Below are 11,219 nucleotides of genomic sequence, written 5' to 3' on the forward strand. Positions count from 1 at the left end.
CTTGCTAGTAGAGCTTCAACCACTTCAAGATCACTGTCTGAACTTTGATCTGATTCTTCATCACTGTCTGATTGTGGATCCTTCATCTTTTTCCCTTTTTTTTTGAGTGAAAGCTTGGCTTCAAATGCTGATTCAATATTCTTGGCAGCTGGAACATAATTGTCATAGTTATCTAGCTCAAATGCAGTCAATCTTCCAACTATGGCTTCTAAATTTATTTTATGATTTGCCTCACATCTCCTTTCTTGAATTGCAAAGACTGATTGCATAAATGGGAAGTAGAGTTCTAAGAACTTTACTTATAACTGTCTCCTCATTGATATCTCCTCCAGATGCTTTGATTGCACTAACACATGTTTTAGCTCTTTCAACATACTTTGCAATATTTTCATCCTCTCTCATCCTCATTTGATCAAATTGTCCTCTCGAACTTTATGCTTTGGCTCTTCTCACATTATCATCTCCTCCATAGATTTCTTTCAGCTTGTTCCACATTTCAAAGACAGTTTTGCAATCCTTGATGTCATCAAACTCTTCATAACTCAGAGCAAATGATATATCTATCATCATGTTATTGTGAGTCTTCGTTTCAGCAATATCATTGACAGATAATGTACCAAAAGGTTCTTCATATTTTTCATCAAGGTACTTCAGCCCTATATCACCAATAGAAGCCAGATGAAGCCTCATCAATCCTTGCCATGCTGAGAAGTTGTCCCTGTTAAGTTTTGGAATTTCTCTTTTGTAAGACATCCTGATCTTTAGCTTAGATCCTTCAAATCTTTCTCTGTAAGCACCAAAGGCTCTAATACCAATTGTTGGGATTAAAGATAGAGTAACTGAGAGGGAGGGGGGTGAATCAATTACTCACAAAATTAATCCACAGATCCCTTAGATGTCTTAAAGATATAGTTACTGCTGATACTCGGTAAACAAATGTTGTAACTCGGTAAATTAAACTATTACTTTCTTTTCAAACATTCATGCATGTAACTGAAAATAAAGTGAACACAAGAGACACCAAATTTAACGTGGAAACCCAATATGGGAAAAACCACTAAGTAACTAGTCACCAATTGTTCACTATTCTGAAGTGAGCCCTATTAGGAGTGGCCTTGCTAGAGGTCTTTAGAACAATTCAACTGAACTGTCACCTTGTTAGAGGATTTAGAAAATGGCTGTTAAATCAACTCTGTTAAGAGATTTGAAATCACTGCTACAATGGTTAGAAAGCAACAATGAATTGACCTGAACAAGATGCAACTGAATTTGCTGGCTACAAGTCTCTGTTCAACATCATTAGATCCTCCTTGATCAAATATGGCTCTACTGCTCCTTAATGATCTCTGATCATCCTTCAAATTCGCTTCCACAATAATCAGTCTTCATATCACATTTATTCCACACTTTTATCGCACACTTAGAATTCGCAACTTGACTTAGAATTCGCAACTTGACCTCTTACTTATACCATTCAGATTGTCAAGTCGGCTCATTCACATGTTTCTTTTACCAATAAATCATACATCAGTCGGCTACAAATATTACTCTAAACAAATAAACGTTATTTCATAAAACAATGAAATCCTTTACTGGCCGACCCTGCTCGGTAAATACTACTTCCAGAAATTTCCTGAGTTAACCTTCTTGACTCGATTAACATTGCAATATCTTTAAAATCCTTTGGCTGCCGAGTTTACTCGATAAGAACTGAATCCCTTCATGAGAGCTCGGTAAGAACTGCTTCTTCCATATTACCTTTGATGATCGAGTGAACTCGGTAAGAACTGCTTCTTTGCTTTGCTGACCTTCTGAGCTCAGTAGACACTATCCTTTGCCTTGCTGACCTTCTGAGCTCGGTAGACTCTGTCCTTTGTCTAGCTGACCTTCTGAGCTCAGTAGACACTATCCTTTGTCTAGCTGACCTTCTGAGCTCGGTAGACACTGTCTGATGACTGATATGACATTTGTGTGACATCAAAGACAACACACAATTGAACAATTGTATCCAATAGGGTCAATGAGTTTGACTCAAAATCACATAGTTAAATCCTAATAGCAACATCACAAAGTGAATATCTTCTTTATTCTGTCATTCATATTCATCTACTATCTTCATTATTACCTCAACCACGTGATAAGTATCTTTAACGCACAACACCCTCATCCAGACAATAATTTTATTCTATATATCTTTTTGTAATTCTCCACGTGAAATAAAGTTTTGCCATTAAATACACGGTGCATGATGCCAAATTTGACTGTAAATACTAGTGTATATTGGTCCATTACATATAATTATGATGGCCCTATGATTTGAACATGAATAAAACCCTTCGAAATTGGTGTATTCGGAGGTTGGGATTGAATGCAAATTTCACTGATTGAAAATGTGGAAGTATTCTGTTGTAGTTCCCCAATGTGTCATTTTCATCAAAATTATCTCTGGCATTTCAACTTTCAAGCACATCTCTTCCTTAGCCTACAAAGCATCAAAATTGAGTGTGGCATCATATGTGTGTGTTTGCTACTATAGTAATTATTTTTGAACACCAAAATATTTAGGTATTGTTTCTTAGATATAAATGTTCCTCTTATAATTGTGGAGTGAATTTAGATAGTAATAGAGTTTCTCACAATCTTCCCACTTCACATCCCATGCTCACAGAATGGACCAACGTAACTTTATAGTATAAAATAGAATTCAATATGTCTTTTGATGCCTAATTTGGGTGCATGCGAGAATCTATAACATGATCCCAAACTATGAAGAGAATATGTTTTTAAAAGGTTGTTGATTAGTCTACACAACTACCTTACGCCAATGATGGTCAATGTTTGATATGGTCTGATTTGAATAGCTAAAGATGTAGAAATTATTTGCTCATCTGAATATACATTTTATCCACATTCTTCTTTCATAATTTTGCATGAAATCTTGTTCACAGGATGGCAAGATCATGCTTTGATACCAATTGTGATGACCCCTTTCTCCATCCACGTTTGATAACATAAATTTTGAATCTAGAATTTATTTATTTTTCCTATTTTTTTCTCATATTCCCCCCCCCCCCCCCCATACTGACATAATACTTCTTTTTATATAGTAATAAGAGAAGAGACACATCTTTTCATTTAATTTGTATATTATATTATTAATATTGATATTATGTTATTCTTTATTAATACAATATTATTAATATTAATTCATTATATATACTTTAATTAGATAACTCGTAACCTAAATATTTAATATATTAATATTTATTGTTGTATAGTAAAATATAATAATAGTTGATATATATTTCTATATATATTGTGTTATTATTATTTCAATATGTATATGTCTATAATGATATGTTATTATATATAAAATATATATTATAATTTATATTTAACCTTAATATTATTATATATATTTTAGATTTAAATATATCCAATAGTATATATTAAAGATATTTAATATTATTTATCTTATTTATTATAAATAATATTTGTATTTTAAAATAGATAACTATAATAATAATTATATTATTTTAATAATCTAATATTGGTAATTAATCCTTATTTCCTATTAAAACCTATTTTGAAATTGGGGACATCACAACGTTTGTCGATTTTGTACACTCCCTTTGATTGGCTTCCTCGTCTCTATATATATGTTGGTATCATACTTTGATTTGCATGTGTGTAAGCGCCTATGAAGACTGTAAAGTTTCCTGTATAAACAATATTTTCCCGTGGTTTCTCCCTTACGGATTTCCACATAAATAGTGTGTACATCGTGTGATCTCAATCGCTAAATCTCATTGTGATGATCCTCTCAATTATTTCATTATAGTTGCTAAATTTTTAATAAAGCAAAAAGTTGGTCTTATACTAGTTCAACCCCTCTCAAAGGGTACAAGCTAATGTTTGCAAGACTCATCCATAATCCTAATGTGAAGGGTGTAGTTACAAATGAATTTGTTGATTTTGTACACTCCCTTTGATTGGCTTCATCATCTCTATATAGATGTTGGTATCATACTTTGATTGGCATGTGTGTAAGCCATGTGTTCTTATGTGATTGCAGTCAGGTCACTATCTCCGTCAACACGGCAGGTGTGGGCCTGAGGGTACCATGTGGTTGGGAGGCGTAGCTACCTATACCACTACTGGGGACCGGCGTACAAAGATGACCTGCTTCCAATTTTGAGGCTGGAACTTGATGTTCACTTGGATTCTTTGGGTTTTCGGAGTATGTTTCCTTTTGGTTTATGCTTTCCTTTGTTGCATTTGACATCATGTTCTATGATGTTGTATCTTGTTATTTACGTGATGCTTATGCATACTTAATGTTGTATCTCATTTCTTTGGATAGAGATTTATCTTATGTATTGGATGGTTAGATGTTATCTTGCTCTACCTTTATGTCATATTACCATTGGATTTGGTAGAATTAAAATGAGGTAAAGGTGTTTAATGCTTTTTCTTGATGTATATTATAGCGTAGAGTAGGAATGTGCTTATGATTTAGTAAGTCATGCTATTACATTCCTTTCTATAATCGCGAGTGGTCACACCTCGATTTACATGGATCCAGTACTCCCTGATGTGGAGGTTTTACCTTGTTTTCTCACTCCTTTGCCTTTTTGTGATGTTGTCATCCTAATGTTGTTTTGGAGTATATTTCCTCGTACGAGCTGATGCACTCCCAAACAACAAAATGCACCTATCGCCATATGTTACAAGCCATATTTTGATCATTCTCAAAATTGAATTTGTACTACGTAAGTGAAAGACAACGATTTTACATTTCAATTCAGTGACTTTTTTTTAAATTAAAAAGTAATTTCTTTTAACATTCTTTTTATAATTTATTTCCAAATAGGTTGATAACAGCTAATCTGCCTCCAACACAATCTCCTGATATGACTTGTAGCACTTTAAAGCATGTTCATCATCCAAGTTTGGTTTGTAATATGTATAGAGACAATCCAACAATGAGAAGGTATTAACAGTTAAGCAAATTATCCTAGATGACACTTAGTGGGATTGTGTCATATAGTTTCTTAGTTTCACCAAGCCCATTGTAAATATGATATATTTTGTTTACACGGAAACCATATGTGGGAGAGGTATCCTCAAAAAACCTTCCTGAAACAAGTGCTAAAAATTCTTGTTAAACAATGAAAAAGTAGGCATTTGCATTGACTCCAAGTTTTTACTCAACTGAGAACCTTTATTTTCCAAGTAGGGTTGCACCATATAGAGATGGGGAAGTCAACAAAGGGTACAAGCTAATGTTTGCAAGACTCTTCCATAATCCTAATGTGAAGGGTGTAGTTACAAATGAGTTTGCTGATTTTGTACACTCCAATGGTCAAATTATTCATGTTCTTCATGACAAAGTAAAGAATGCTAACAATCAGTGATAGCTCAATGGCCAAACAACCCAACATTTACAACCTCTTATGATCAAAACTTTGCCGCAAACAATATTTTAGCTAGAGCTCTCTATATTTGAATTTCTTATAATTTATTTTTGTTTTTTCGAATAGATCTTTTAGGTTTGAAGTTTGACTTATATTTTTGTAACTATTAACTCTCTAATTTTGTCTAAGTAGGTTTGTAGTTCATATTATTTTAATAAACTTGAGTACATACTCCGCCTACTCAATAAAGCACAACCAATTGGCATAAAATAAATAAAAGGAGTTAATTTATATGTTGCCAACATGTGCTCGCTGCTCCTGTTCACTTCTGCCTAGTCTACGGATGGTTGTTGGGGCCATTTCTCGGCCTGTCTCCGGTGGTCGGTCATGGGACAAGGTTCCTGCCTCAGCTGCAGGCAATTGTGTTGCTTCCTTTGCAGATGTGGCCGCTTTTGAAGCCAACGTCGATGGTTTAGGGGTTCCGGTGGTGGTTCATCCGGTTTTCTGATCAGGTGTGACTCCTGTCTCGGTCTGCCTTCCTATTCGGTTGGAGTTGGAGGATGATGTTGGAGAAGAAATTGCTCAAAAGATTGAGGACTTCTCTGAGAAGGCATCTATTTTCAGATTTAGAGGCTTCTAGCCTTTCGTTCCGACTCTTCATGCTTGGATTTCTAAGTACTAAGACCTTGATTTCTGAATCTCTCCAGATTTACCCTATGGCTAGGGGGTTTTTCATAGTTAAATTTGATGTTGCTGAAGACAGGAGGGCTATTTTGTGTAGTCGCTTCAAATAGGAGGATCGTCACCCTTTGTTGGCCAAACTTTGGCATGAGGGTTTCAACCCTTTTTCTAAATCTTTCTCTCAAATGCCTCTTTGGGTCAGGCTCCCGAATCTCCCCCTTTACCTGTTGTTGGATTCAGTTCTTGAAGCTATGGGAGATACCATTGGAGTCTTCCAAATGGTGGATTCTAAATCTTGGGATACTTTTCATACTACTTACGCTCGCATTCTTGTGGAGGTTGATATTTCAAAGGGCCTCCCTAAGAAGATCAAACTTGAGGTCCCTAATGGTTCCTGCATTCAAACTCTAGACTACAAAGATATTCCTTTCTACTGTAGGGTCTGCTCTAGAACTGGACATGTGGTTGTGCGCTGCTTTGCAGAGCTGAGGAAATCAAAGAAAAGACCTTCTTGGTGGGCTGGGGCTTTGGATCAGCATTATTTTGTCCATAAAGACCTTGCTCCTTTGGTTTCCCCAGCGCCTGTGGTTGCTCCAAGTGCCTGTGTTTCTTCCCCGTTTGACCAAGATTTTGGTGCGTTGTTGTATAAGGATGCTGTGGCTTCCGCTCCCTTTGTTGGTCGGGATCCTGTGGGTAATCTTTCTAGTATGGTATTGCCTGTTTCTCCAAATGGGCTTGATGTCGATGCTTTGGTTTGGGAGAAGGAGGCTTCTTTGGTGGAGAAAGATTGGACAAAGGTTAAAGAAGAAAAATACAAACAATCCCAACAGTCCTCTGATCGGCTTCTCCATTCTCACTCTTTTGGGACTAAAGGGTCCTAAATGGTTTTATGAAGTTGTAATTTGGTGGTAGAAGTGCCGCCATCTTGGTCATTTTTTCTGGTCAGTGACATGTTTCTCCTCTAGTCTGTTGTATTTTTTGTTTGGGCTCCATTGAAAATTTTTGAGGTGTAAAGGGTTTCAGGCACCCTTCAAAACCTGTTTTACTTAATCAAAAACATGTGCTTTTTACACATACAAGCTGACTGCAATGAAGGAGCAAAGAAGTTGTGTAGAACAAGAGCAACCTGACTTAGATGTTAAAGCTTAACAATACCCAACAATCTACAGTTTTTCAGGAGCTAAACAGTAAACTAGTTTTAATATCAGTTTTACTCCTTGAGGTTCTTCTGATATACCTCCACCATGGCATCATCTAATGTCAATCATGACAATGATGATGCTCTTTATGATGAAATATGATGACGATTGCTGATTTTATTATATTGAACAATGAACATCTACCATGTTATTTGAGAATCAAAAATTGGCATCAAAGTAGTATTTTTAATTTTATGGTTGTTTTGTTCATTTTATGTTATTCTTCATTCGCGTTTCTAACAGTGTGTGTGCCCCCATTATCCCACAAGGAAAATCTCATAAAATCCTTTCTAAGCTGTGACCAAAAACTAACCTTCACCTTTTTTCTGGATGAAATGAATCTTCTGTGGGTGTTCCCAATATCTGACAATAAAGTTCTTATAAAACAGAAGGTATGTTTTCCAGGATGTGATCCAAAAAAATTACCCTCAAATATTATTCTAGATGAAATGTATCCCTTGTGTGCCTGATTGCTCACAAGGAATATCTTATAAAACTGAAGATATAGTTTTTAGGCTCTGACGAAAAAAAATAACCTACACTGTAACTTTTATTGTGGATAGATTGCTTCTAGTTCTTCCCTAACCTTTTGATAATGTGCCTAGGATGATTGACCATACCCGGTTTTTCATGAGATCTCTTTGATGTCTTTCACAAGCCCTATTAGAACTTACAAAATCTTTGGTCTCAAACTTTTCAGATGATAGGGATAGACTATCTAATAGATATTTAGATTGAATTCCAACCATTACAAATATTTCATGTAATGTTCAGATTCAGTATTCAACTGTCACAGCTCAGAAATTTAAACCATGAATATCAAGAAGGCATTGCCTTGACCTCTCATTTTTAATGCCCCAGTGAACATGAACCATAATGATAAAACCTTTGAAATTTCAGCCTAGTTTCACTTAGAAACCAAGCAGAGCTTTGAAATTTGTACAAATATATTTCCCGCATAGGTCCGCAGGCCTGTGATAGAGTGTTGACATAATTTTGTGCATATAATGAAATTCATAATCCTGCTGAAAGATCTCTTATATCCCATTTGCAGTCATTAGGATGAAATTTGAACACCTATCCTTGCAGGTCAACTTTCCTATACACTATGGTTGCTATGTAACTGCCGCTTGAAAAAAAGAAAATTTATGTATTTTAAAAGCAATTGCAGATTTTAACTTCATAAGAAACTGTACTCAAAAGCAAAATAAATCCAAAGAAGTAGACATACAGCTGCATGACATGCAAGTACCCATCAGCACTTGTACTGTTATAGCAGATAACTCCTCTCCAGTTTGAATTACATGGATCACCACGCTTCCAGCTATTTAGTTTGCCGAAAGGGTCTCCAAGACTCTCTCTAATTTTCTCAAGGGCTTTAACTGCACCCAAGAACAAACAAATATCTCCATCAGAAAAACACTGTATGAATTAGTTTGGCCAATTAGTTGACTTTTAAATAATTTCCCAAAATTAAATCACCCCCTAACAAATTTCCTAGAACAAATCAGCCATGCTTTTTTTTATTTCAGCCAACTGTATAAGCACTAAGTGTAAAGCTTAAAACAATATCATCCCTTAAATATCTACTCATCTCCACGTCATATTAAACTTTCCAACCCTAATAATCTCAAGCCCAACTTGCAGACATTAGGCAATACTGATACCGAGATGACAGCGATATCCCCATACCCTGCTTTTCAATACTAATACTGAAAGAAATGTTTGGCAATGGCTTCAAGCTCTAATTTTGAGCACCAGAGTTTATGAAGCTGCTTGCCCTCCTAGTTTTGGTGGCTGTCCCAAAACCCAGGAGGAATTTGTTGAATTTCCAACTGAAACTGAAATTAATTAAAGTACCTTCATTAGGATATGTAGTTTGTGCTGCAGCAAATATTGCTAAAGACCAACAAAAAATTGAAACAGACAAAAAGGTGGCCTTTTCCTTCATTGGATAAGCTACTAAATCTCTCCTCTTGGCTCCCGAGAAACTGAAACAAGGCTACACTCAACCCAAAAACTTCTCCTGATACTTTCCATGTATGTAAGTATAAACGGTCGGAACGACTACACTACAATTTGTAAAGTCTCCGCCCTTCCATATCGTCACAGTGACTTCTGTTTCTGACCAGGTAATGCATTCTGGTCAGATATTGTGGATAAAACTCTAACCATCATAAATGATTTCAGGATTGGTGGCATGTTCCTCTGCCGATCAAGACTTTTTAAACGTCAATCTCAGAGCTGGGCTTCAAAAAGCATTGAATTGGGGTGAGGAGGAATATTCTAAGCTTGACTTTTATCCATTATAGTATAATACAGTAAATGATGCAGAAGGATTTAGCCAATTCGACATTACTTCGTCTCTTTCTTATTTGTCAACTTGAATAGTTCAATTTTACTTTTCAATCCGTGCAGAATAGTTCAACCTTCACGTTTTGTCCTGGAACCCTGGAAAATCCGTGTATTCAAATCATAGAACGATTTGTAAATTTGCGTCTGTGTATCTAGAATTTTTTGGGCATTTCGGATTTGACGTTTCTGTTTTATCGACGAAATTTAAAGGAAAGGTATATACCTTATTAATTTTGGGGGGATTGAGGACAAAAATTGATCACGAAATCTATCTTGGTGGAAATATTTATTATTAGCAATCTGCAAGACAATAAAATTTAGAACAAACGTATCCCTGCCGGCTTAATATTCCCAGAGATTAACAGGATTGACAATGACTTGAAATATAAAACATCCTACAGTTAATTGTCTGAATGACAACGATAAAACTATGAAAACAAATCGGATCGTTCAACAATGAAATTTGATTATTATAAATCTTCATTCGACAAGTGAATGAAAAGGGCCTTTGAATATTTCAAGGTAATTTTGTCAACGTGACCTTTTACGTGCTTGATATGAGAAACAGTAGGTACCATCTGATTCCATCCATACAGCGTTAATAATAAGGTTGAGGCCAGATCCACGTATGCAGCATTTTTTTCAAATTTAAAAGTTTGACAGAAAATGAATGACAACGCACCTCTGTCATACGCCAGCCATTACCGACCACGTCTTTTAAGGGAGATGTCAAGCATTGCGTCATAAGAATTAGCCATCCACACCAGAGAGGTGTGCCTCTGAATCAGCTTTGACAGTTGAACACCTTGAGTTTCATAACTTGTTTTTAATAATAAGGTTGGGGAAAATAGATATGCTGTTAAGATTTTTTTTTTAAATATTTGAAGTAGTTTGATGAAATTTGTATAGCATTTCAGAGTAATAGTTTTAAGTTCTTATTTGAAAGAAGTTGGGTTCCATGAGTTTTATAGTAATATATAAAAATAGATGACAACCCAAAAAAACCAAAAAACAAAAATTATTAAAAAAAAAAATTTTGTATAGTTTTTTCCAGAAATCATATTATATAAATTTGACATGTGGCAAAGAAATTTTATAAGTTGGTGGGACAATTTTCAGTTCCACTATATTTTCATATGTTCAAATTTAGAGTTCCAAAAAGTAGGGGCTTATATTTTCCCTAATCTTGTAGCCCAAAAAAATTATTATCATTGGACCTTAAGCTCCTTAAAACTTAGCTTAAGCCTACCCCTATGGGACCCCTACCTAAAGAGAATTAATATTGTAGATTATTAAAAAATTATTTAAATAAAAAGTATAGGTAAGGGGAAGTTTTAAATGGATTAAAATAAAAATATTGTGATTAAAATGTATTGTATAGGCTATTTAGAATTGTCAATTATATATGTGAGATGATATTAAGAACATTGACAAGTGGAAACAACAAATGAGAAAGAAATGCAAAGCAAAGGAGAAAGTGATGTCTCAAGGAGGATAAATAAGATGTGTAGGTAAGGGTGCACATTAAGGGATCTTCTTCCTACCATCCTAACTACTTTGTTATATG

General features: G+C 35.2%; 1 protein-coding gene across 6 annotated transcripts in view; it reads right to left on the reverse strand.

Moving 5' to 3' along the window:
- Nucleotides 1–10,589, reverse strand: part of LOC149556578 (putative LRR receptor-like serine/threonine-protein kinase At1g06840) — a 269,227-nt gene extending 258,638 nt beyond the window's left edge. The window contains exons 1-2 of one of the 6 annotated variants that reach the window (XM_089830965.1): nucleotides 10,335–10,589; nucleotides 8,529–8,679 (exon numbers count right to left, since the gene is read on the reverse strand). In XM_089830965.1, coding sequence (XP_089687091.1) covers nucleotides 8,529–8,536 — 8 coding nt within the window. In that variant the 5' untranslated portion in view covers nucleotides 8,537–8,679; nucleotides 10,335–10,589. Of the gene's footprint in view, nucleotides 1–8,528; nucleotides 8,680–9,157; nucleotides 9,571–9,875; nucleotides 10,098–10,193 lie in introns of those variants that run through there. The other 5 variants (XM_089830964.1, XM_089830962.1, XM_089830966.1 and 2 more) reach the window with 5 other exon arrangements.
- Nucleotides 10,590–11,219: the final 630 nt, after the last annotated feature.

The sequence above is a fragment of the Cupressus sempervirens genome, chromosome 5, assembly GCF_028749045.1.
Source record: "Cupressus sempervirens isolate cs-2001-9-10 chromosome 5, ASM2874904v1, whole genome shotgun sequence".
NCBI classification, from domain to species: Eukaryota; Viridiplantae; Streptophyta; class Pinopsida; order Cupressales; family Cupressaceae; genus Cupressus; species Cupressus sempervirens.